We start from the raw sequence: 27994 nt of genomic DNA on the forward strand, positions 1-27994 counted from the left end.
TGAGCCGGCATGGGCTGAAGCTCTAACACTGAGCCACAGACCTTTCCTTAAGGGGACACCACTTTTTCTCAAAGGATGCTTCCTGCATGGCAGTGGGTTGGACTCGATGACTCTCAGCATCCCAATTCTACGATTCTATCATAATACTGAACTGGATGGACCATCGGTCTGGCTCACTATCCGGCAACATTAGGCATAGGCAAACTCCGGCCCTCCAAATGTTTGGGACTACAAGTCCCATCATCCCTGACCACTGGTCCTGTTAGCTAGGGATGAAGGGAATTGTAGTCCCAAACATTTGGAAGGCTGGAGTTTGCCTATGCCTGGATCCTACAATTATATGGAGCTCACCAGGTGACCTTGGGCTAGTCAGGGCCTCTCAGCCATGCAGGGCTGCTGTGTCAATTAAATGAGGAAGGGGAGAACCATGTAGGCCACCTTGAACTCCTTGGGGCCAAAAGGTGGGCTAGAAATGCGTCAAATCCATCAAACCTGGATGTCTCTGATGCATCATCGAACCATCAAATTGCAGAGTTGGGAAAAGAGCCAACTCCTAGGGCCCCAAATCCTTTTGCCCCCCCCAAAAAAAAATATTTGAGCCCCCCCAGTTGATGGGCATTGCCATTCAAATTGTGTGTGTGCACCACAGTTTGCAATAGATTATTTAGGGCGGGGCGTACCTTCCCCCCTCCCGCCCAATATTTTATTCAAGCTGGCACCACGGTTGGAAGGGACCGCGAGGGTCATCTAGCTCAGCCCCCAGCAGTACTAGAAACTTTTGCCTAACGTGGGGCTCAAACCCAGGACCTGGAGATCAGGCGTCTCATGTTCTACCAACTGAGCTAGCATCAGAGAGACAATTTGCGGATTCCCCAACCTTCCCAAGGCATTGAGAGTTTGCTGGCTGCTGGGATCCCTGAGAGGGGATCTTCCCGCAGGTTGCCCTGAAAGCAGACGGCTTCCCTCCTTCCCCTCCTCCCTGTCCGGCTGCTCCGCCGCCTCCCTTGCCCCAGTGGCCAGAGGCGCCGGGGCCGCCGCCGCCACCTCCTTTCCTCCCTGGGGCGCCGTCTCCGGCGCGTTTCCCTTCCGCGCGCAAAAAAAGAAAAGAAAGCGAGCCAGCCAGCCAAAAGCTCGCGATCGCTCCTCCAGACCACCTCGCCGAGAACCTCCAGCCCCCCGAGCGGCGATGCTTGGTTGCCCGAGCGAGAAGAGAGACCCCCTCGCCGGATTCTGAGCGCTCCCCGCCGGATCGGGCAGAACCTGGCGCGCAGCTCAGGCGCGGGACGGGGGGCGCTATCCACCCTGGCGACGGCGAGGGGGGCGTTGCGAGCCTGCAGCTGGATGAAGCAGCCCCACCCCACCCCCTGCAGAGTCTCCGGAGCCAGATCCCTCGGCAGGATCACTTCCCGCCCCCACTGCTTAAGCGGAGCTGCCGGTGGAGCGCAGGAAGCCTGGAGGGCTGGCGGAGGAGGCTAACCTGTCCGTTTGTCCGCCTCCCTCTCTTAACTGTTGTAACTTGGCAAAGAGGTTTCCCACCTCATCGTCCCTGCAGCCAGCCAGCCACTTTAGAGGGGAGGAGGGCGGGGAAGGGGGGAGTTCATTCATGTTGGACATCATCGGGGCTGAGTTTGGAGAGTCAGCTCGGGAGGGGACAAAGGGAAGGCTTTAAAAGCTTCGCGAACAGGGAGATATTCCATTTGGAAGAGGAACCCGTCCTCACTTTTTTAAAAAGTAAAGACTTTGCGCTAAGCAGCAAGGCGTCCCAATGCAACCGCTTGAGCATCTCCTCTTTTACGTTGCGATCTGCGCCAGCTTTTGCAACCGACAGGGCTCCAGCGCCGGCGCCCAGAGCGGATCTATCCGAGCCTTGCGCGCTTCGAACCTGCGGAGAGATGGTGAGTGCCTCTTCTTTCTCGCAACTTTTGCTCCTGGTGTGTGAAACTGACCAGGCGCGTGGTGGAAACGCGCCCCCTGCATGTTCTCTCAGGCGGTGCACTTGCGAGAGGAGAAGCGTAAGAGAGGGCAATTGGAGTGAGGGGATGAAAGCAACTCCTCTGCCTCAAAGGACTTCTGAGGCTGCTTGACGCACTACGGGTTGCACTGGGAAAGGTCATGCAAATAACCGCTCACACAATGCATGATCTCTCCAGGATGCCATGTGCAGGGTCTCTGTTGGCAACACGCCATGCACAATGCATTGGTGCATGTGTCGATGGCGGGCTTGGAGTGCCCCTCTCCCCTCGGCTCATGTAACTAGACCTGCATTCAGTACGATAAATGCAGAACTTTTGAAGCGACTGATGAAGTGGTGTCTAGTGTGTGGAAGTAATAAATGGCAAATATTTATGGCGCTACAAGACTTGGGTTTTGTGAAGCAAGAACTGTCTATGGAGCTCATCAGCCTGGAGAGCTCAGTTGGTTAGAGGATGATGCTGATAACGCCTAGGTTGCAGGTTTGATCCTGGTATGGGGCAGCTGTATATTCCTGCAGGTAAAAAAGGGGGGATGTGGGTGGCACTGTGGTCTAAACCACTGAGCCTCTTGGGCTTGCCGATCAGAGGTTTGACAGTTTGAATCTGCGCATCCAGGTGTGCTCCTGTTGCTCTGTCCCAGCTCCTGCCAACCTAGCAGTTCAAAAGCAGGCCAGTGCAAGTAGATAAATAGGTACCACTGCAGCAGGAAGGTAAATGGCATTTCCATGTGCTCTGGTTTCCGTCGCGGTGTTCTGTTGTGCCAGAAGCGGTTTAGTCATGCTGGCCATATGTGGTCAAACACCGGCTCCCTCAGCCTGAAGCGAGATGAGTGCTGCAACCCCATAGTTGCCTTTGACTGGATTTAACTGTCCAGGGGTCATTTACCTTTACCATATTCCTGCATTGCAGGGAGCTGGACTCTACAATTCTATGATTCTGTGATTCATAGCAGCTGCCAGCTGGCCATCTTGCTTTTGGCTGCAGACCTTGTGTGCCCCACTTAAAGGTTTGTTTTCCCAGCATAGGGCAAGGTTGTTGGCACTCCAAGGAACAACTAGAGGTCCAGGGAGTAGTTTTGCAGAAGCCCCCCCCCCCCATGTCTTTCATACAAACACACATACATACCACTCCTTCAAAGATTGCAGCAGCTGTTGTGCAGCCCATACTAGTTCTGAAATTGTGTACATTAGCTGAGTGGACACATGCAGATCCAGAAACATACATTCATGGTCACAGGAGGTTGGATTAGTTGCATGAGTGCATCTGAATTTTCCAAAAGTCACACACCCAGAGCCACATTCAAACATTACAAATTCCGACATGGGGAATGCTTTCATGTAGGAAAGTGCATGAAGTCAGGGTGTAAAGAAATTGTCACACACACCTGGCAGCCCTGGATTCACTCTGCATGCATGGGGTACACTTGCATGTGGAGTACCTTCACTGTGTACACATTTTAAAGCTTGTTGGATTGCTCAGTTGGTAGAACATGAGACTCTTAATTCCAGGGTTGTGTGTTCAAGCCCCATGTTGGACAACAAGATTCCTGAATTGCTGGGGATTGGACTAGATGACTCTTGTGGCTGCTTCCAACTCTACAATGAATCTATTATTCTGTGTTGTGCACAAGTTGAAGCCAGCCAATGCACATATCCACAGCAAGTCAGGCACATGTTGCGTCATCCACACATGCTGAGTTCCCTGCAAGTTTCACACATTTGCTCCATGGGGAAATGGTTTTAGGAAATTGCAGTGTGTGAAGTAGCACAAAGATATATCCTTATGTCCATTAAGTGTTGGGAATCCCAATGGAACAGATCTCCCCAAGGCTTAAGTCATGTGCTGAGACTCAAGCCTGCCCACTACAAGCTTTGCTGAAGCAGTGAAGGAGCCACTTCCCAGCAGTGAAGTGCATGCTTTGAATGCACAGGATCCCAGATTCAGTTGCAGGTATCTTAATCTGGAAGATCTCAGGTAGCAAGGCCTGAGTTTCTAGATCAGAGTTTCAATCAGAGTTGTTGGTGCAGAGTTAGTTGGACCAAGACTCTGACAAAGGCAGCCACATATGCTCTCATGGCCCATAATTCCAGATGTATTTGTTCTGCACACTTCCTTATTTTATAGGCAATGCAATCTTCTCTGGCTCAAATTCAGATTTGGCCCAAAATATGCAGGAGTTTTGCTTTCCAACCAGAGTTTTCGAAAGTGTGGTTGCTATGGTGGCAATCATGCTCTGACCCTCTTCAGATAGGAAAATGAGGAATGCAGAACTTGTTATCTGAATTTACCAAGAGAGCATGGTATATTATTAAAGAATGTATTTCTGACCAAGGTGAGCAGGGACTGTAGTAAGTGGTTGAAAGTTGCTGCTCAGTGTTGACCCAGATATCAGGCAGGTTGGCTTATTTTATTTTTCTGCTGTTTTCTGCAATCTCCTCTAGGAACGGGAGGAGAGCCCCATAGATCAAAGATCTGTGGAACATTTCCCAAAAATAGAAAGGGAGGAAAGGAACCACTTGCTGGCAAACTTCTCAGTTCAAATTCTGAAACATTTCCAGGGATCTTTGATTAAACAGATCCTCTGGATTGTGGCTAATTTCTAAGATGAGAGATGAAGGGAGGACTCACAATTATGCCTGGAAGCTTCCCTCTGATCTAAAATCACAATCTCTCTAATTTTATGTGAGTATGCATGTAAATGGGTGTGTCTGTGGTGCACATGATGAAAGACACTTTTTTCTTCTTACTAGTTCCTTTTAAGATGGGTACCCATTCTAGACAGTTTACAGCAGAATTCCAAAAGCTGGTGTCCTTCAGATGTTATTGGGCTACAACTCCCATCATGCATGGCCACAGGAGACACAAGTTGGGGATAGGAGTTATAGTCCAAAACATCTGTAGGGCATCAGGTCGGAGAAGGATGATTTAGAATGTCTGGACCCTCACCAACCAACCCAGCAACAACCTTCCATTCTGAAGATGAACATTTGTAGATTCTGTTGTGCAATTGCAGGCAAATGTTAACTGATTGGAGGGCCGATTCCAATAGTGGCACCTGAAGAGGAATCGAATAGCATTTATCCAGCTTCTTTCCAAAACCCTTGGGAAGCTTCTTTCCAAAACCCTTGGGAAGGTTCCAACATGAATAGAATACAGGGGGAAAATTGTAAGGAGATCAGAGGACCAACTCCTCCTAAATTACTTTTCCCCAAGAGCCTTTTAGAAGTTCTCCTAGATGGTGTACGCTTGATCAGAAGAGAAAAGGTGACAATACAGGGCTGTGTTGGTCAATTCAGATATCTTCTCTTGCACACACACAAACAGTTACCCCTTGGAAACCTATTGTGGATCAATGAGGATCTTCTGCTAGGAGAGAATCAACACTCTCAGTTCTCTCCTTCCTGGATTCTCTCCTTCCTGGAATTTCACAGCTTCTTCAAGTTGTCCTACATTCTACAGAAAGCCCACTCACTCCAATGACTAGCAATCTGGTACTGGTTGTATACTGTTCCCTGCAGATGCTCCAGAGCAAAACCATGGCACTGAAAACAAACTATGGCTGAGGATTGTTGGTAGCTTTGTCTGCTCTGCAGTTATTTCTTTAACAGCATTAAATTCAGATCCTGTCTCTACTGGCTGTTTGTAAAGCATCACGCAGAAAACAAGAAGAATCGCTGGGGGCTTGTTCTGTGTGTGCACACACACGTGCACCAATTGTTTAAAACCGTCTGAGTAGCAGAAAGCTATTCATCATTTGTGGGCTGCCTCTCCACTCGTCTGCCCCTGTGCTGCCGACTTTCTAAACATTCATGTAGCAAGCCTTGAGTAAACTAGTTTTGCAAATCACTCACTTTTCCTTGCCTACTCCGGCCTTGCACAACTTTCCTGAGAATGTTGCAGCTGCAATTTTGTGGCGTTTTAAGGCTCCTTGTAATTCAATCACAGCAAAAGTTTTCCTGGGTGAGCTATTCTGTTTGGGGTTTTTGTTTCATGGGGGGTGCGGGTGGGGAGTTCAAGTGGAGGAAGGAATTCAGGAGGGGAGCACAGCTGTGAATGCAGCCTACCCCCCCACTGTGTAAATATTAGGCATTCAAGGCTTTACAGCTGCAAACAGCTGGAGTCCAATACTTCTCCACAGCAGATGTTTACTAAGGGAAGCCCTTGAAGGCATAGTAGCACTTAAAGGTCTCAAACAAGGTCTCAGAGGTTGCAATAGGCATATTATCTCTTCAATGGAGACAATTTCCATGGTCAATGAGTTTCTTCTGATCTCTAATAATTTAATGCCACAGTCTTTTAAGAGCAGAAATCAATGGGATCTTCTCTGACTCTTGGCTCAGCGTTTTTTAGCTGCATGCCATTCGGGGAAATTTTACTGGTTGAGGGGCAAGATAGATGCTGCCTGTCATGGGATGACCTCACACCAATTAGTCTTGTGTCTTGCAAGCTTTGCTCTCTGCATTGGTCCTACCTTGGCTGTGAAGCCTGGGAGACATATTCCCTTCCTTGCAGGCCTTTATCCACCTGGCCTGGGAGGGCAGGGTCCTGTCTGACTCCAGAGACTGCTGAGCAGACTCTTGTGCTAAGGTGTTGTTGGGGTGTGTGTGTTGTAAGTCACCTTGAGCATGGGTTTAACTATGGAAAGATGGCATACAAATAAGAAAGATGGATGGGTGGGTGGTCGCCTTCTACTGTGCAGGTGCCAGGAAGCACAATTTGAGCTCAAGCCACTTGTGACTGTCAACGATGGGAAATTCAGAATGATGTACCCTCTGAGTGCACTCAGCTTTTTGGAGAATCCATGTGAAAGCAAATGGGCTGTGAACATCCATCACCCCATTGGTTGCCAGGGTTGATTTGGCTGATCTGAGTGTCAAGAAGAGCTTAGTAAAATTAATGAATGTTAGAATGATGTTGGATAGAAACTAAGTGGTCCTTAGTTGCAACGCTATAAGGGAATATGAGAAAATGGCCATTAATAGGTAAAAAATTAATGTTACAATATTTTAAAATTGAAGACTAAGATGAATGAAGAGGGGAGGGATTTGCTGAACTAACAATTTGAACTGGAATACAGAAAAGGGAGGCATGAGGAGGTCCGGGAAATAAGCAGATGAAAAACATGTGATGGAAAGACTGAATTGTTTTTAACTATTTTTATTTTGTATTTTTCTTTTGTATTTTTCTTTTTACTTTGTAATCTTTTGAAAATCTTAATAAATATCTTTTTTTAAAAAAAATGAGTGTCAAGAAGAGCTTGCTGGGTCAAGGCAATGGCCTATCCAACCCACCATTTTGTTTTCTCAGTAGCAAACTGGTTGCCTATGGGAAGTCTGCAAGCAGGACAGGAGCACAACAGCACTCTGCCCACATGCAGTTCCCAGCAGCTACTATTCAGAGGCATAAGGCCTCCAACAATGGAGGCAGAACATAGTGATCATGGCTAGTAACAATTGATAGTCTTATCTTCCATGAATTTGTCTAGTCCCCCTCTAAAGCTGGTGGCAATCACTACCTCCTGTGGGATCAAGTTCCATATTTTAACTGCTTATTGTGTGAAAAAGTACTTTTATCTGCCCTAAATCTTCCAACAGTCAGCATTATTTGATGTCCAGGAGTTCTACAGTTGTACCTGCAGCCATTTGAGCACAACAGAGACCCCATCACGGACTCTGAGGGCATTTTTACAACAAGGGAAGATGGCCAAAGCTCTTTCCTAGCATTCCCTAAAATTCTCACTGTACTACTATTTTGTCCCCTCTAGCTACATGTTCCTCAGAAATGTTGTTAAGAAAAAGCATTCTGGTTAAAAAGAAAATAAAAGATGGGGCGGCAGGTTCATACTAGCTTAAGATCCTCTTTGGCGAGGAGAAAGTTTGGCCTTTATCCCAATAGCTTTCACCTTTATTTCCGGCTTACAAAAGAAGAGTCCGTCTAGTGCAACATTCTTATAACAACGGGCAGCCAGGTGTTTCTAAAAAGCTAGCAAGTAAGGCTTATAGGTGAATGGGGGGGGAGAACAATGTGGTATAGTGGTTAGAGTGCCATGCTAGGACTGTGAAGATCTGGGTTCAGATCCCTAACCGGCCACAACACAGACTGGGTATCCTTAAGCCAGTCACGCTCTCTCTCAGCCTAGCCTTCCTTACAGGCTTGTTGTGGTGACACAATCTGTATATGGAACTCTTCCTTGAGGGACAAGAGGGATAGAGTGGGAAGTACTGGGCAGAAATTTAATGAGCAAAGCACTGGGCCTGGAGATGGTGTTACCATGACAACAATACCTCAAGGACCGCCTCTCCCCATACAAACTGCCCCAGACTCTGTGTTCATCATCTAAGGCCCTTCTTTGTGTGCCTCCTCCTTTGTGAGGTCCGGAGGGTGGCAACGCAAGAATGGCTCTTTTCTATAGTGGCTCCCCATTTGTAGAATGCTCTCCCCAGGGAGGTTTTCCTGGTGCCTTCATTGTATATTTTTACATGCCAGGCAAAAACGTTCCACTTCAGCCAGGCCTTTGGCTGTTTAATAACAAACAGCCTTTTAAGTGTATCTGTGAGAAGGGGTGGGTGGCTATTGTTTTGTTGTTTTGGTTTTATTATATACTTGTGTTTTATCTTGTATATTATTCTGTGATTCACCCTAAGATCTTTTGATGAAAGGTGGTGTATGTCAGGGACGTAGCGTGGGTTGTCAGCACCCGGGGCAAGGCAAGTAATTTGCGCCCCCTAACCCGTGGATTTGCGCACCCTAACCCCCAGATGTTGCGCCCGGTGCGGCTGGGCCCCCCTGCACCCCCCACGCTACGCCACTGGTGTATATTGTTCTTGTTTAGTCGTTTAGTCGTGTCCCATGGACCAGAGCACTCCAGGCACTCCTGTCTTCCAGTGCCTCCCGCAGTTTGGTCAAACTCATGCTGGTAGCTTCGAGAACACTGTCCAATCATCTCATCCTCTGTCATCCCCTTCTCTTTGTGCCCTCAACCTTTCTCAACATCAGGGGTGTATAAATTTAATAAAACAAACAAGCAATGCTGGCCCTCTACACAAGGGCGGCTCAAAATACTTTGTTGCTTGAGGTAAATGATAAAATGCCTCCCTCTCCAATTCTTCAAAGCAACTGCCTGAATGGCAGTTGAATCTTATGTCAGCAGTACTTATAGGACAGCAACTTCCAGGAACAGTGTCGTAGGTTGGTGGAGGAGCTAGGCCAGGCTGTGTAGCACACAGGGCTCTGTCCTCCAACACCTCACCCCTGCCCCTTCTGCCATCTGCCACCTGAGGCAGCCACTTCACTCTGCCCAGTAACAGGGCCATCTCTGCCTCTATCCCCAACTCTGTGATAGCCTGGCCCCCACTGACTGAGATCATGGAGGGTGAGTACAACGTACCTCCTTCCCTATACAAAAAGCAAAGAGAACCGCTGCATGACTAAGGGGGTCATTGCAAGACACAAGCCTGCCATTTAACCAATGTACAGTGGTACCGCAGGTTACATAGGCTTCAGGTTACAGACTCCGCTAACCCAGAAATAGTGCTTCAGGTTAAGAACTCTGCTTCAGGACGAGAACAGAAATCGTGCTCCAGCGGCGCGGCGGCAGCAGGAGGCCCCATTAGCTAAAGTGGTGCTTCAGGTTAAGAACAGTTTCAGGTTAAGTACGGACCTCCAGAACGAATTAAGTACTTAACCTGAGGTACCACTGTATAAAAATGTACATCTTTACTCATTTTTGATATTCAAGCCATGCTGGAATGCTATCCTCACCCACCCAGATAATTTTGGCAAACATCAGGCCAATGTGTGCCCTGGTTTTCCACTCTCTACATCAAGACAGGCTGGCAGAAAAGGTACCTACTTTTGCCAGGGTCACTTACTGCATTTCCAGCTGTGTGCCGCAGTCCTCCTGTTCCTGGCCTGATATCCACCATGTGCTGTAGCTACACCAACATAGCTTTTGGGACATGCTGTGGTGTCCTAACTTCCTAACTGGGAATTGCTGACATGGAGAAGATTAGGCTTTTAAAAAATATTTTTGAAAATCTGCTTTGAACATAGGTTTTTGTTTTTTGTAAAGGGTCTGTCCTGAGCATGTTCCAGCACTGCTACTTTAATTACAAGGCTAGAACAAAACCTAATTCAGTGAAATACTCTGGGCTCATGTCCAGATTTCAACAACCTTAACTTGCAGATTTGCAAAGACATCTCGAGGGGATCTTTTGACTGCAACAGAATACCAAGATTAGAAGTTGGATGCTCAAAGGCATCAAAAGGAAGGGAAGAAAAAGGTTCTTTCATAAAATGGAAAATAACCATTTGGATTACTGTTGCCTGTAGCCTTTAGACAAAATGCACTCCCTTTGATAGGTGAACAATCTTAATAAGGAAATTCCATGTCTCCTTTCACCCACTGCAAACCTTTCCTATACAAAGACATGAACACAAAATGAAGTACCTAGGGGGGGTCAACCTGGTTTATGGTTGCTTGAGTCCAGCTGGCAGACATATGCCATGGGCAAAGGAAGGGTTAAATGAATAAACCAGCCCTGGTGCCCTGCAGATGTTTTGAACTACAACTCTCACCAGTCTTAGCTGGCATGGTCATGTTTTCAGACTACAACTCTCATCAGCAGTGAAAAGGTTTCTGAAAAGCATCACTGCTCCCATTTTTGTTCTGCCCTGTCTTCAAATTGTTATCCTTCCACAAGTTTTCCCCTTACTGCAGCCTGGGAGAGGGATCATTGGACTGGTTCAGCTTTGAGATGGGGGAGAAATTTAATTCAGCTAACATTTCTAGGCAAACCTACCCGATTCTCAATTTGCGTGTTGAGTCCCACAGTGCCACCCACCAAAAAATTCACACTTCACACATGATTTTTTGTTTAAGGTTTTTGGCATAATTTTGGCCACAACTTTATTCAAATACAAAAAATGTGAGTAGTTGCTTAGGCATTGGTTCCGACTATCTGTCCTTGCCCTCAAGGACAGAGCTGGCCCTTCCGGACACCAACGGAAGCCAGCGTGGGAAACAAGTATTGGGTGAGAAAATGAAGCTGGGTAACAGTTCCTCTCTTCTCACCCTCATGTTCCGGTGGGGCTTGCACGGCCCAAGTCCGGCTCCACGGACAAGGACGAAAGAATGGCAAGCCCCTGGATTCCTTTAACGGAATTCCCTTCGCATCATTTGGAGGGATAGGCACTTACCCCTCCAAGCACCAATTTAACCAATGCCTAACCACCAACCTTACAAGTTGTGACGATTTGCTACGCAGTAGGCAAAAACCAAATGGCACCAGCCAATCAGCCAGATGGCAAAATTCCTACCAGGCCCCCGCTCCAAGGCGGACGACCCCATGACAGGCATAGCAAGGTCAATCGAGCAAAACAAAAAACCACCCTATAAAAGGGAGGGAGGGCGGGTGATCCGGTGCAAAACGGAAAGAGAACGTCCAACGTCTGGCCCCTGTATTTAAAGACTCTGACCCCTCCTCCGAATTGGCAACAATCAAAACTCCCCAGCAACCCAATTTTAACCACTTAAAGGCTTGGGTTCCTCCAAATTTGCCTAGTCACTGCAGGGTGGCCTGTTTTTCCCAACCGCAACACGTGCTCTCTGTTATGGAGAACACGCTTTCTGAAGCTGTAAGCAAACCAAGACAAAGCCATCCTTCAAAATTCACATTTTGCGATGCCGTTTTCCAGCCATGTAACGGATACAAAAATGCTTATGCTAGGTCAAAGTATGCATAAAAATACATGTATTGCTGACAGCAGCATGCAAAATACATTATATAAGCAGGGGATTGCTTTGCACAAATGTGTAGTAGACAATACTGCAGACAAAATTGTGCATATGAGGAGAAGACGTAGCACAAAGATGCGGCTGAATTTTCGTGAGGATTTGTTTCAAAAATTGGTAAGCTGGTGTGGAAATGTGGGAAACTGAACTTGCGAGTGGAAAAATGAGAAACGGAGAGAATCCAAAATTTACAGATCCACTCATCTCTAGTTCAGATTATGGTTTGGCACTATGTGAGAGAACCTTAAGAACCCCCAGCCTCAGGCATTTGATCCTGGTCTCCAATCTTGACCTGCAAACCTTAGTTTGCTGGTTTCAGATGAAAATTCAGAAACAATGGTTTGCTTGAAACCAGAAAGAGACGGATGGGATCACAGCACCTGACAGGAAGAGGGAGCATGTAGGCATGCAAGTTCTTAGGACTTTGGCCCCACAGCTCTAAACTTTTATTCTGCAAGTCTGAACCAGTCCCTTAGTGGTTTAACTAAGGCTGTCCAGTTAATAGTTGTGCTGAGATTTGCACGGATAATTTCTCACCTACAACGTCTGTTCATTATCGCTACTCTACATTAGCTCTTAACTACATTGCTGTCTCAGAGAACTAAAGGAACCAGGGAAAATTACAAATCTGACTCAGCTGTAATCAATATAATGGAGTTCCACAAAGGATAGGCAGTGACTGGCCTGTTTTATCAGATAGATGTATATCACGCTAAGGCAGATATTTCAATTATAAACTCCCCAGTCAGTTTCAGAGTTACAGCAACTTTTAACAGCTGAATGGTATTATCAGCACCAACCTTTAAGAACCCCTTAAAAACAACTTCTTTTGATTGCAGTGTTGCTTTCGTTCGCAGATGCATAATTGCATTCTTCATTTCTGAAAGGACCAGCTGACTGGGGCCAAAGTCAGCAGATGGACAATAGGAATGAGCTGTAGAAAGGGATAAACAATACCTCCTTCCTGAAACCCTAATAAACTATTCCACCTTGATCATGCAAAGATACATGCGTATCTGCTTAATCATAATCTTCTAAGAGCACAATCCTCTGCATATCTTGCCAGAGGCAAGTCCCATTGAGTTCAAATGACCTCCTTTCATTTGATTGATTGATTGATTGATTGATTGATTGATTGGTTTTATTTATTTCCTGTCTTTCTCTCAGTAAAGGAGTGATTTGCACTAGGAGATATTTGCACTAACATTTTGCTGAATTAAAAAAAAGTTGCAAACTGGTATAGAACTATGAACTTAAAATTGGATAAATAAGAAACTGAAATTGACCAATGTGTCCATCTCTACTGACAAAATCTTCGTCTCAGTTCAGCCAAAATTTCCTTCACTGCTATTTCCATTCATTGGTTCTTAGTCCTTCCCTTCAGAGCCACAGAAAATGAGTCTGCTTTATCTTGGACTGATGTTCCTTCAGATTTCAGATGTCTGGAAACCATCTCACCTTAATCTTGAATCCTAAATTAATTTTATTTGCTATTGTCTTTTAACTGTTGTTGGGTTTTTCTTTTAATTGGTTCCGCTGGTTTTCTTGTGGAGTGCATGGAACGCTGCTGTTTCACAAGAACAACAGCACTTCATTATTTTTGGATGAATGAATGAGACCATATTGGACTGAGTCAGCTGCAGCCAGGGCCAATATGATGTTGCCTCAGCTGTGGACTCATTGTCTGCTTCCAAATAATCATTTCAGTGACACCGTCGTAGGAATGGCAGCCCAAGTGGGCAAATATTTCTCTCTCTTTTTGGCAGCGTGGCATGTCTCTGCTATTCTGGTAAGTCATAAATTCTAGGTGACGTCAAGCTTCCTATTGTATTTGAGTAATTTCTGGTTTCATTCCTTGGCGCTGATCTTTGTCTCGTGTTTTAAAAGCCAGCTTCCTACATTTGTGTTTTGGCAGTCTGAGCACTTGACTTGACACACTGGGAACAGCGTGAGACGACAAAAGTTGCCAGCTGAATAGACTTCCTGCTAGCCCCCAAATACCCCCGCTGTGCGCTTGGGACTTTAGGAGGTTGAGCTCCATGAGAAACATGGAAGCAAACTTCACCCGAAGAGCTTAAAATACAATGAGAGAGACCTTGCTCCTTCCCACCGAAATAATAAATGGCAACATTCCTATCAGCCTCAGTGGAAGTGGGGACAGTCATGTTGTCTGTGTGATGCAACCTGCCATTTAGAACATGCAAGGGAAACCGCTGAAATACATGAAGCAGTGCAAGCTTTTAATGTTTCAAGCATTACTGTATTTTAATATTTTGTTTGGAAGCCGCCCAGAGTGGCTGGGGAAGCCCAGCCAGATGGGCGGGGTATAAATAAATCATTACTACTACTACTACTACTACTACTACTACTACTACTACTACTACTGGGTTGAAATGGTTGCTAAACTGACTACAGTCATACCTTGTGTTATGTTTGCTTCGCGTTGCAGCTTTTCAGGTTACGAACGTGGCAAACCCAGAAGTGTTTACTTCCGGGTTCACCCTGTGAGCTTCGCACATGTGCAGTAGCAGTGCTCTACTTATGGACTTTTCAGGGTGCATATGGCACCCCGAAACGGATCGTGTTCGTAAGTAGAGCTACCACTGTATTTGCCTATCATCTGCAAGCTCCCCCTACTTCAGCAATGGCTGAGCCATTATAATGTCACAGAATGTTCACAGATTCTAATTGCTGGTGGGGGAGAATCAGTCACAGAATAGTGGCATTGTTATAAGCAGGAATGGGCTGAATTTAAGAAGTTGCTACTTTATAGTAATACTTTAACAATCCATCCACAAGCATTGATATTTAGATTTAATTTTTATTTAATTTTTTAAAAAAGTATTTTCAGAACTGAAAACTGAAAAGATTCTAGGAGAACAATGTAAGTAAGATTACCCAAATGGGTAATAAATCCAGCAATGATAATACTAGTCCAGGAGAGATAGCTCAGTTAGAAAAAAATGAGACTCTTAATTTCAGGGTCGAGAGTTTGAGACCCATGTTGGGCGAAAGATTCCTACATTGCACAGGGTTGGGCTAGATGACCCTAGTGGTCCCTTCCAACTCTACAGTTCTAGGAGTCTTTGATTATAATCCTGCTACATCCGTCTACCTAGTCTAGCATTCTGCTTCCTGATGTGACCAACCAGATGCCTCCGTAAAGTTCATGAAAATCAAGGCTTGTAGGCAGTAACTGTCTCCTACTGCTGCTCCTCAGTGGCAGGTTTCATATAGGTATGATGTCTAAAAACCACTGGTGCCCATTGTCCAGATAATATCTTTTATTGGATCAGTGTTGGTTGACAGCACAATGTATATAGTTTTGAGGTCGACAAAACTATTCCTTGCACTTAACATTAAAAAATACCTAAAAGCTTGTATGCTAGCAAAGATATCATAGAACATTCTTTGAATATCCTCCCTTCTGGAGCACACATAGCAACTATCACACACTTTTTCTTTCTCTCTCGAAAGCTTTTGCGATAATCTGGGAGAGCTAGTGGCAACGGGGGCGGGGGGCGGGGGTGGTGTGCCCCGGGTTCCATGTCTGCGGGGGTGACAAGAAGTCACCCCGCGGGGGCGCAAGCAGCCATCGTGCCACCGCAGCCGCATGTGGAGGATCCTCCGTTTGCGGCTGCAGCCGGGAGCAGAGGATCCCGGTGCTAGCGGCAAACCACTAAGTGCAGCGCATGTGCAGTGTTGCATGCATGTGCTGTACGTAGTGACGCTGCACATGCGCTGTATAGAGGTTTGCCCTGGCGCTACTCCAGCGCCGTACGGACACAGCCACAAGCAGAGGATCCCGGCATTGTCCATACGGCACTGGAGTGGTGCCAGCGGCAAACTGCTATACAGTGCATGTACGGTGGCGCTGCGTACGGTGCATGCGCCCTATATAGCGACGCCCGCCCCGGGTGTCACAACGCCTTCCTTCACCCACAGGGATAGCCTTCTTTCTTGGATGAGTGACATGAAAAAGCTCTCAATATTCTTTTAGTTCTAATGACTGTGCATCCTTGAACTGTTATGGCATGCAATAAATTACAAAGCTAGTGGCTTTCTTGTGTCCATGCTAAAACAGGAGTTTTCAGAAAGGAGGAAAAGTATATCTGGCCTCATCTAAGCCAATGTACTGATTTGACTTGAGAGCAGAGTACAATCAATGCTTTTAATTCTGAAGATGTGAGATTAAAAAAAGTTTAAATGAAAAGGAAGAGGAAGGAAGCAAGGAAGGCTACTGTGGACGTCTTATTCTTTTAGTATCATAGTTAAAATGCAACACAAACCTCTGTGGCGTGGAAAACATAACTTTCCTTAATTAGATTTTCCAGAAAACCTCCAGTAGTTGCTATCTGGTTTCTCTCCCTCCTTCACTCTGAGAATCCACTTTGCTGGGACATTTCCCTTGCTACTCTGATCCCCTGTCTCTAGCTAGACTTCAATAATAATAATAATAATAATAATAATAATAATAATAATAATAATAATAATAATAATAATAAATGTTATTTATATCCCGCCCTCCTCAGCCGAAGCCGGGCTCAGGGCGGCTAACAACAATAAAACAATAGCAGTCTGCATGTTGTTGTTGTTGTTTAGTTGTTTATGACTCTTCATGACCCCATGGACCAGAGCACGCCAGGCACCTCTGTCTTCCACTGCCTCCCGCAGTTTAGTCAAACTCATGCTGGTAGCTTCGAGAACACTATCCAACCATCTCGTCCTCTGTCGTCCTTTCTCCTTGTGCCCTCCCCATCTTTCCCAACATCAGGGTCTTTTCCAGGGAATCTTCTCTTCTCATGAGGTGGCCAAAGTATTGGAGCCTCAGCTTCACGATCTGTCCTTCCAGTGAGCACTCAGGGCTGATTTCCTTAAGAATTGAGAGGTTTGATCTTCTTACAGTCCATGGGACTCTCAAGAGTCTCCTCCAGCACCATAATTCAAAAGCATCAATTCTTCGGCAATCAGCCTTCTTGATGGTCCAGCTCTCACTTCCATACATCACTACTGGGAAAACCATAGTAGTTTTAACTATACGGACCTTTGTTGGCAAGGTAGCAGTCTGCATACCCTTCTACAAAGGCCATGAGTTCAACTTTACAGAGGATATTCCTCTAGTTGAAGTGTTGCCAGAGGCTGTTCCTCTGTTTGAAGGGTTGTCAACTCCAAGTCCAGTTTAAAGGTAATGAACCCTAAGAAGGGAGAGCAGGTGGGCCTTGGTGTTTTTCATCAACAAGCACCTGGACACTAGACAGTAGAATGAACAGGTGCAGATGTCATCTGGTCACACATTGCCTTTCCCGCTACAGGGAGATTTAGAGTTGAGCGAGAATCCGAGTTGAATTCCAGCCATTTAAAAATCTGCATATGTACCTATAAAATTGTATATGCAACCATTGTGCAAATCTGTGCATACTACAAATCTGTGCACTACAACTAATCCAGAATGCTGCAGCTAGATGACTGGTGACTGGGAGTGGCCGCCGAGACTACATAACTCAGGTCCTGAAAGACCTACATTGGCTCCCAGTATGTTTCCAGGCACAATTCAAAGGGTTGGTGCTGACCTTTAAAGCCCAAGATGGCCTCAGCCCAGTATCCCTGAAGGAGCATCTCCACCCCCATCGTTCAGCCTGGACACTGAGGTCCAGCGCCGAGGGCCTTCTGGCAGTTCCCTCACTGCGAGAAATGAAGTTACAGGGAACCAGGCAGAGGGCCTAATCGGTAGTGTGGCACCCGCCTGTGGTACACCTTCCCACCAGATGTCAAGAAAATAAACTATGTGACTTTTAGAAGACATCTGAAGGCTTAGGGGAGCTTTTAATATTTGATGAATTATTGTATTTTAATATTTTGCTGGAAGCTGCCCACAGTGGCTGGGGAAACCCAGCCAGATGGGCGGGGTATAAATAAATAATAATAATTATTAATTATTATTATTGTTGTTGTGGTTGTTGTTACACTTTGTCAGCTTTTGTTGCTGATGCATTCTCTCTATTCTTTGCAGTGTGTACAGTAAATGCTTCCCTTCCCCTACTTTCTAATTTGCTACATAGTGGCATTTCCCTGCTTCTTACTGTGCTGTTTTGTTTTATTTAAGGTTCCTGGACTCCTGAGATTGCTCCCCCCAAATAATAATAATAATAATTGACCTATACTTATACAACACCACATGTAGGTTCTCTGCAGATCTGTGTGCTCTATCGTTCTCTGTTTCTGGTAATCCATTTTCTCATTTTCGGCAATGTATAAAGCAACAACAATTACTTCACTGATTCCTTTCTAGCGGAGTTTAAAGGACCAGGTGACAATAATACTAGACGTTTGAGATGGGCTTATTTGAGAGAGGCTTTTTATTGCTTCAAACCGCTTCACACACAAGCCTGCACAGTATGGGACCCACCAAGCTGGTTGCAACTCACTAGGCCTAACAGGAGCCTGACAGACACGCTGCTTTCGAAATCTCAGGCAAGCAGGAAAAATAGATAAGAAAGTCATTGGGAGGTTGCAATATGTGGCTGGTTGGCTGAGTTCAGCTCAGTGGGCTCCAAGTTGTGTAGGCCTTGAAAGCAAACTGAACAGTTAATAGAGTGAGGCAGTGGCTCATGCTCCCAAAAAGTACCTTTGAGGAAAGTAAAAAAAAAAAGACTCTAGGCCAACGAAAGTCGGCAAATGGTTGCTGTTTCAGCACTTCGCGAAGAAGCCATTCATTGCTGCTGATACTGTGAACAAGCAACGCACCTTTTTTCTATGGCAGTGTTAAGAAAATGCTGTAGGTGAAAACATCTTGCCCATGGGATAAGAGAACAAGAACAGTGTCCATTTCTGCTAGCAGTTAAGTTTCTGTCTGTCCTATTATATGAAAATAATAAAGACACATCTCCTCCCACTCTTTTTTAAAATCAGGAACGGTAGGTGAACTGAAGGACCCCCAGTTGCAACCAATTAATGATGTATGATTCACTGAGTCCAGACAGGATATTCTTAAGAGGTTTTCAAGAACTCACATTGGCTTGATTTTCATTATTTTTTTGAATGTTGTATATAGTTTTAAGCTGTTTTTCTCCCTGAGAATTTTGTTTCATCATTTTCATAAACCGCTTTGAGGTTTTGCTGCAATCAAACAGCATTTAAATCTTGTGGAAAAAATAAAACGAGTAAGTTGATGTGTTACGCTTCATCTTCTCTCCCCAAAGTCACTAAACATGGCTGCTTCTCAAACACCTGGAAAGTAGCCAGCCGAACGCCATTTTCCAAATAGGGATTAGAGGCTGAAATAAATTACAGGCCCATCGAGGGAATCCCCCCCCCCCCGGTGTTCAATGAACTTTTGTTTCTGTGAATTCCTATGGGAACTGATCTGATCTGCACCTCCCAGACTCATGTGGAAATCAAAATGAAATTCTCCTTTGGGTTTCTCGCCTCTCTGGATTTTGCAATACAGTTCTGACTCATACATAACAAAATATGTTAAAACAGCATATTTTAGGGTAAAAGGAGAAACGCACTGTTTGAGATTAATTTTGTATTTGAATAAAATTTCTGTGCATGTGTTTTTTAAAGTGCAGATAAATGCAGGAATGGAAAGGATTTATGAATTATTAATTAATTTCCATCAATTAGAAGGAAATAAATTGCATTTGAAAATGATCAAAGGGGAGAGAAAATTTCAGTGAAATTCTTATGGGTGGGGTGCAGGGTTTTTGATGGGCTCATCTTACTTTTGTAGTAGCCAAGGGGTGCTTGTGAGTATCCTTTCTTCCCTTCTTCAAATCATCTCACCCATGTATAGTTTGTGCTCTGCAGCCATCCCAGGTGCCTGTGCTTCAATGAAAGCCCACAGGGGCTTTCAGATCAGGGAGTGTAGGCAGCCAGGGAGGCTGCAGAGTGCTGAAAAAGAAAAGAAAGACACACACCACCCTCAACCACCTCTTTACAATAAGGTAACCTTAAAACCTTAAAAAGCAGAGACATCACCTTGCCGACAAAGGTGCGTATAGTCAAAGCTATGGTTTTCCCAGTAGTGATGTATGGAAGTGAGAGCTAGACCATAAAGAAGGCTGATCGCCAAAGAATTGATGCTTTTGTATTCTGGTGCTGGAGGAGACTCTTGAGAGTCCCATGGACTGCAAGAAGATCAAACCTATCCATTCTGAATCAGCCCTGAGTGCTCACTGGAAGGACAGATCCTGAAGCTGAGGCTCCAATACTATGACCACCTCATGAGAAGAGAAGACTCCCTGGAAAAGACCCTGATGTTGGGAAAGATTGAGGGCACAAGGAGAAGGGGACAGCAGAGGACAAGATGGTTGGACAGTGTTCTCGAAGCTACAAACATGAGTTTGACCAAACTGCGGGAGGCAGTGGAAGACAGGAGTGCTTGGCGTGCTCTGGTCCATGGGGTCACGAAGAGTCGGACATGACTAAACGACTAAACAACAACAACAACCTTAAAACACCACAACCATAGAAATAGTAAAGAAATTCTGAAGTACTCTGAAAATGAGCCCAAAAAATGGAATCCCCTTTTGCAGGGGAGTAACATTTTATTTTATTTTATTAGAAATTGGCACAGTGATAATTGTTACTGACCAGAAAAAGATGGATCTCTGCCCATCTCTAAGTGCAAGTCATATAAGCCACCACTACCATGATTCGCTCCCTATGCAGCCTGCCTCCTTTGCAAACCCAGGGCGCTTCTCTTTGGGTGAAGCTGCCCAATTTGTCTCAGAATAATTTATTATAGTTGTGACCTTATTAAAAATAGTGCAATATCCTCTGCTCTTCACCTCATGTTAATGACCAGTAAATAAAATGCTAATTTACTTTACAGCTTTGAGTTGCAAAGGTTCAGGTATTCATATGGTTTTTAATTAGCATCCAATTTGCACACCAGGCTGAATGGATGACTTTTTTAAAAAAAAGACATCTTTGCTGGGAATAGGTAATTGTAATGTATCAGGTGGTGCCATTGTTAGAGGTAGATCTGTTGCTTCTCATATTAACCTGTCTCTTCTGGGAAATTTATACCTTGGCCTTTAGTCACTCTGAGAAGCTACCGCCCAAAGAGTGGAACATAAATGTCTAAATAAATAAATATGTAGTAAATTAGCTTTTTGGGGACAGGATTGTGCTCAGCATTTCTCTTCAGTGTGCTACATACAATTTACTACATACAGGTTGTTTTTTTAATGTGTGGGAAACATTTTTTAAAAGACATTGCTATTTTCAGTCTCAAATAGTATAGTTCAGAAATCTAACAGTCTAGTGTGAGCCTAGCTGCATGCAATAAGAAATGTTCAAGGTGAAATCAAATCAATTAAAAAAAACACACAAAACAGCTCTCGTTATATAAAAACAGTCTGACCAGATGTGGTGTTTGCCCGTTCGTTTGAAAATGTCTATACAGGGGGAGAGAAAGAGTTAATAGGTAGACCAATAGAAAAGCCAGAGGCGGAGCCTACCTGTTCATAAAAGGGCTTAATTCGAGGTTGGTTTTGATTGGTTGGTTGGGAAAAGGCAGTTGGGAAAGCAGTTGTCAGACAGATGGAAATAGAGAGACAGTTAGTGCAGTTGGTTCTTCTGCGAGGGGAGGTAGAGGAGTTAGAGACAGGATAAAATAAGACTAAGAAGGTAAAGAGTAACAACGTTTTGAATGCAGTTAAAGTTTATTTGTGTTTGCAATAAACTACACTCTTCTTTGTTAACTTAAGAACCCGACTGAGACTAAGTGATTTCCCAGGGAGGACCTGGTTGGTGGCAGCGGATTAGTGGTATACGCGTCAATAGTCCATGAGAAGACCAGGGGCCACACCAAGAAACAGAATACATTCTGAGGCCACACTACACAGAAAGTCATCTTGCTTCTCAGTCAGTGGAGGCACCACAGTCAAGGAAGCACCTTGAAGATGTCTTCAAATAACACCTTTACTTTCTCCGATATGAATGAATGGTTTCAATGAACTCCTATACAGTGGTACCTCGGGTTAAGTACTTAATTCGTTCCGGAGGTCCGTTCTTAATCTGAAACTGTTCTTAACCTGAAGCACCACTTTAGCTAATGGGGCCTCCTGCTGCCGCCGCGCCGCCAGAGCACGATTTCTGTTCTCATCCTGAAGCAAAGTTCTTAACCTGAGGTACTATTTGTGGGTTAGCAGAGTCTGTAACCTGAAGTGTATGTAACCTGAAGCGTATGTAACCCGAGGTACCACTGTATAAAGTACTGGACGCTGGAGGACACAATTGCCGTTAGAGCTAAGCTTGCCCTTCCCACCCATTTCCGAGTGGCTCATCTCTCGTGACAGGGATTTTTAGAGACTTCCACATGTATACACACACACACACACACACACACACACACACACACTAACAGTCCTCTCAGTCTAGAATTCCTCCTTCTACAAACATGCCTCAAGCAACATGACAATATGTATTTTGCTAATACTATAATAAAATTGTCATCCTATTGTAATTGCGGGGGAGTGTTTATATTCTTCCAGGACCAGCTATGCTTGGCTTGTCAAATCTCAGTACCTTATCAAAATATGCAACTTTTGAAAATAAACATCTTTTCACCCTTGATTGCCATCTTTCTGGTCAAGTTTCAGCTAGTTCTCTTTGTGTTGCCATTCAGTTAGTATTGAGGATTCCTCGGTTCAGCTAAAGGTCCCAGAGGTTTTCATGTCTATTCAGTCTTCATCATACTGCATCAAGGTTTTTGTAGTTTTAAGAGTGCACAGGCAATTGTTTTTGTGAATGCATATTTTGCTTGTGCAAATACGGAGAATGTGGCTCAAAGAGCAAATATTTTGAAAGAATTCAAATGGTTTGTCGTCAGTGGCTGAAATATTGTGAGAATGCAGGAATCATGAAAATACACAATGATCACTTATATAACTGTGACTCAAAAAGTGATTTGTTGATAGCATAGAGGATATTCAGAGTTGGGGCCAATATATTTTGCATTGATACTGGAAGTTTCCAGAATGCCATATTTCACCTGAATTCCATTTTTATGCATTAATACTGCAGGTTTAATAATTACCAGTTGTAGCATTTTTACTGGTGAAAAAGAACTTCTGTAATCCTAACTTAAGTTACTGTAATTATTGACATCTGTGAGAGCTGAAAATAACTCAACTGAGAGTGACTGCATGGCCAACATTATCTCTCTTCTTGGACTTTGTGGATCTTCATGGCTGTAGAATATTTTCAGTTTCACATAACTCCTGTTATGTGTTCTGCCAAAGTCCTTCATGTAGTCTATGGTATTTGTATTTCTGAAAACAATGGAAACTAAATAGCACGTGTTATTGATTTGCTACTACAAAGACATCCATTTTACTTCTGTGTGATGCCAAAAGAGATGTAAAACAAAACATGTTATTTACAGTGAAGTGCAATAAAATCTAAATATTGCACATAGACCAAAATTGCTGAAGTATGAGATCAGATAATCTGACATCATCTTCTAGCTGTTCAGTTAGTTGCCCATAATTAAAGACAAACAGATATTTGACTAAAAGAGTCAAGAAAACTAGAACTGGCATGCGTGTGTGTGTGTGTGTGTGTGTGTGTGTGTGTGTGTGTGTGTAAATGAATGAACGAATGAAAACTGGTATTCTATGGAAGTCATTTAAATATATATTTAATGATTAACCGCATCCTTCCAAGTACCAGAGAAAAACTTGTCTGAAGTGCTGTTTCATGCTTTAAAAATAAATGTTGACATCCAGTATTATCTGCCCACTTGTTCAATGGAACTCTCCTTGTGCAATAAGAATTCCAGTTTCTCTGTTCCCACAAGACCCCCCAAAATCTGCTGTGAAGGTTCCCCAAACCCCTCAAGAGAATATTTTGGGGTCACCTGGGGGACTGTAGGGGAGAGGAGCAGAAGCCCCACTGTGTGAGCAGACATCCTGTACTGGATCTCACTGGATCTCTGTCGATCATGACTCACTAACTCCATCAAATCTGTCCCAGAGAGAGATGTAACCAACTAAGCCATAATCAAAGGAACTAGCTAAGGCTTGTACATTAGCTACCACACCAAGTTCATTATTTTGTTGACATGTTGATACCAGGCCACCAACAGACTGCCTCCCCGATTACAGACCAAGCCAATCTTTATGAACCTCTCAGGAGACCTTGCTGGTGTTTCTGCAAGGAGCAGACTGCCACTAGGTGACAATGTAGAATCAGGCGTACAGTATTGTATTAAAGACAACCACTCGAACTCTATGTCTATTTGTCTATTCTCCACATGCAGCACAACCCTATCCATGCTGAATCAGAAGTGAGGCCCACTGTGTTCAGTGGGCTTACTTCCATGTAAGTGTGTTCGACAGCAGCCTGTGTTACTATTGTAAACAATTAAATGATGCTAAGCTATGTGTATGAAAAGGCCAAATCCCTTCGCAGTAATTATGATGGATCTATGTGTATCCACAACTAACATCCTTAAACACACACACACACACACACACACACACACACACAAAACCAACACTGGTGTTTCCAACTTAATCTTGAGTCCAGACCTTTAATTAGGGTTGCTAGACAGAAACGTTGTTGAGCATTTTTTAGTTTTGCCCAATTTTTTAAAGTTTTTTTAGTTTTTGCCCATTATAATTTTTTTGCCGTTTTTGAGCTATTTTTATGGGGAAACGGCATGGGCTGCCATACACCCAAATTTCCACTCAAACACTGCTGCCGGACACTGCTGCTGGGACAGTCTGGACGTATGGCAACCCCACCTTTAATTCTTGACATGGAATTTGTACCCCAGGTCTCTTCAATCAAATTGCAAATGATGTTGGATTTATTTACCTTCTACATCCTGTGATTCTGTGCATCTGCTGGGAATTCATGGTAAAGCACTCATCAGCAGTTCAAACCTATCAGTCCATTTGTTCCTTCAGCCTCCAATACAAAAATGGAAGGAGGAAGAACTGAGTCATGCAAGCAAAATGTGAACAGTAGAACTTTTTTTTTTCATTCTCTTCGCTTGCTTAACCGCAAAGAAGTTCAACCAACATAAACAAAACTTAAACAGCTGCATGATTTGTTTGTTTGTTTGTTTATTCTTCTTAAACAAATCTTAATTTATAAAAGCATACTTTCCTGGCTGAGGTTAAGGCTGATCATTGAATCTCCAGAGAGCTGGCGTTGTGGCTGAGAGCAAGACCTGGAAATACTCAGTATAAGTTTCAAGTTAGTCCAGGGGATCTGCTTAAAGAAGCTGATGTTTTGCCCACCCACAAATATACAATGTAGGGATGGCAATATTATTACACTCTTACACTGAAGGGTTGTTACAAGAGAAGGAACGCTAATGACACAGAAAAGCACTAAACGGTCTTGCTAAGCCCCTGTCAAAGCGCTGCGCAACATTGTACTTTGCAAGGGGCTTCTCAAGACTTGGGTTTTGCAAATCCCCTTTCAAAACACTGTCTTACAGAGCCTCAGAGTCCATCAGCCTTTGAGGGCAGAGCATCCAAATTGTGGACCTTCATCCCTGCAACCGGGAATAGTCTCTGCAAGCCCAAACTTCACCAGAAGTTCACCTTGCACTGCACTTCACCTTGCATGTCAGGGGTTTGGCCAAATGTCCATTTAGGTCCCTTTCAACTCTACAAGTTTATGATTCTATAGGAAGTGGCCTAAACATGACAACAGGGCAATATCATACCGTCCTAGTTCAGCTGTCACACTCTGGCACAGGCATACAGTATGTGACAATAGCTAAGTAAAAAGCAGAGACATCACCTTGCCAACAAAGGTCCGTATAGTAGCGATGTATGGAAGTGAGACCTGGAACATAAAGAAGGCTGATCGCCAAAGAATTGATGCTTTTGAATTATGGTCTGGAGGAGACTCTTGAGAGTCCCATGGACTGCAAGAAGATCAAACCTCTCCATTCTTAAGGAAATCAGCCCTGAGTGCTCACTGGAAGGACAGATCCTGAAGCTGAGACTCCAATATTTTGGCCACCTCATGAGAAGAGAAGATTCCCTGGAAAAGACCCTGATGTTGGGAAAGATGGAGGGCACAAGGAGAAGCGGACGACTGAGGACGAGATGGTTGGATAGTGTTCTCAAAGCTACCAGCATGAGTTTGACCAAACTGTGGGAGGCAGTGAAAGACAGAAGTGCCTGGCGTGCTCTGGTCCATGGGGTCACGAAGAGTCGGACACGACTAAACGACTAAACAACAACAACAAGTAAAAAAATAATAATACTAACTTTCATTCCCCCCCCCCCTACAAATGGTTACTTTATATTTTGGCAACAGACTCTCTTCTTCCATTTTACAAAATTAGAGCTTAAAAATAAATCACAGCAGATGGTGAAGATGCAGAACCAGAAGCTAAAGGGGTAAGAAAAATATTCTGACTTTATGCATCTCCGAGGGCTTTATTTATTCAGGCAAACAGATTTTTCCACTTCCAATACATGGCAGAAGGCCCTCAATCAGCTGGCTTGCTATGAAGCCAAAGTCTGGCAGCGAACAGTAGAATGACCCAAGTTCATAACACTTGGACATTCAACAGCCAGTTTGTGAATAAATGCAAGTAACCCTATTTCATGCTAACTTACAGGGTGGTGTAAATGTCACACAGAGCAGGCCAATACATTTTGGAGCCTGAGGTGGAGCAACAAAGGGCATCCCACCCCCCACCGCAAGTAAAAGTACTCGGTACCCAAGGCTCACCATGTTATTTTGGAACTGGGGCAGAAAATTCCACAAAACTGCACCTCATTTTCATGGAGTATAAAGACTGCTAGACACAATGGCTATGTTCTACTGCTCCTGTCAAAAGCAGTAGACCTCTAAATATTAGGTGCTGGGAATTTCAAGTTGGATGAGTGCTGCTTTCAGGCTCATGTCCTACTTTCAGGCTACCCATAGACATCTGGTTGGCCACTGGGGGAACACAATGCAGAATTAGACCATTGGCCTGATCTGGTCCAGCAGGAGTCTTCTTAAGTTCTCTCCATGGCACTGAATAGTATTAAATAATTAACATTTTACTGGCCTTTCATGGCAAGCAAAACCTGTTATGTATTCTGTGGTCTGTGTTTGCCTGAGCTTGAGTCTGGACTAAGTATTCTGAGCCCCTGTGTTCTGATTCGATACATGATATCCAATCGCAGAACATTTCAGGATTTGGGCTACTGCCATTGGCCCTTAAACTCTGAGTTATGATTCGCAGCTTGGGAGTTTGGACAGCCAATCATGCTGAGAGTGGGAGTGGCTCACGCCTTCAGAAATGTATATAAGCAGTTGCTTTGCCCCTCTTGTCCAGATCTGTTAGTTTAATAAAGGTTCTTGCTGCCATCACTGTGTCTTGCTTTGTGGGAACGCACTTACACTTCAAAACCCTCTGTCTGAGGCCACTTCTTCATTCTGGCTAATGGTGGGACCAGCCATGTGATCACATGATAAGCCAGTCATCTGTAATGCTACCTCACATCCAGACACAGACAGAAACCTGGGAAATGTGGTAGTGGTAGCTTTCTACATAGAGGGAGAAAGAAAAACCAACAGGCTTAGCAGAGAACCCAAACTCACTGTTGACATTCTATGATGACAGATGGCCAGCAGATCTCAATTAATTTTTATTTAAAAAATTAATCAACTATAGATTCATTGGATTAATTGAGGAAAGTTTAATCAATGAAGGCAAATCGTCATTGGCAGATATGAGACTGAAAGACACCCTTCTTTATTTGAAGCAATCTCCAAATAATAATAAAGAAAGGCATTTCTCAATCAATTGGAGGGTTTGTGGATTACATTGTTAGCTGTTTTATATTTCTTTCTCTAGCTTCCAAAACATATTCATAGCAAGAGGGCAGAAATACAGAATTATTTAATTTTAATGGATTACAAAGCAAGCCATTAATTGACTAGTGTCAGCCACTGTAATGAAAGGTAACCTATTAATTTTAAAGATTTTGCAAACTACAGAAGAAGAAGAAGAAGAAGAGTTTGGATTTGATATCCCGCCTTTCACTCCCTTTAAGGAGTCTCAAAGCGGCTAACATTCTCCTTTCCCTTCCTCCCCCACAACAAACACTCTGTGAGGTGAGTGAGGCTGAGAGACTTCAGAGAAGTGTGACTGGCCCAAAGTCACCCAGCAGCTGCATGTGGAGGAGCGGAGACGCGAAACTGCATTTTTTTCTTCAGAGTTACAATTCATATTACATACACAATTCTTCTA

General features: G+C 44.3%; 1 protein-coding gene across 1 annotated transcript in view; it reads left to right on the top strand.

Moving 5' to 3' along the window:
* The first annotated feature begins 1111 nt into the window (after positions 1-1111).
* Positions 1112-27994, top strand: part of PDGFD (platelet derived growth factor D) — a 140481-nt gene continuing 113598 nt past the window's right edge. The window contains exon 1 of the mRNA XM_081197696.1: positions 1112-1895. Within this exon, the coding sequence (XP_081053822.1) occupies positions 1766-1895 (130 nt within the window). The 5' untranslated portion in view covers positions 1112-1765. The remainder of the gene's footprint in view (positions 1896-27994) is intronic.

Source organism: Podarcis bocagei (assembly GCF_964188305.1).
Source record: "Podarcis bocagei genome assembly, chromosome: 6".
Classification (NCBI taxonomy): domain Eukaryota; kingdom Metazoa; phylum Chordata; class Lepidosauria; order Squamata; family Lacertidae; genus Podarcis; species Podarcis bocagei.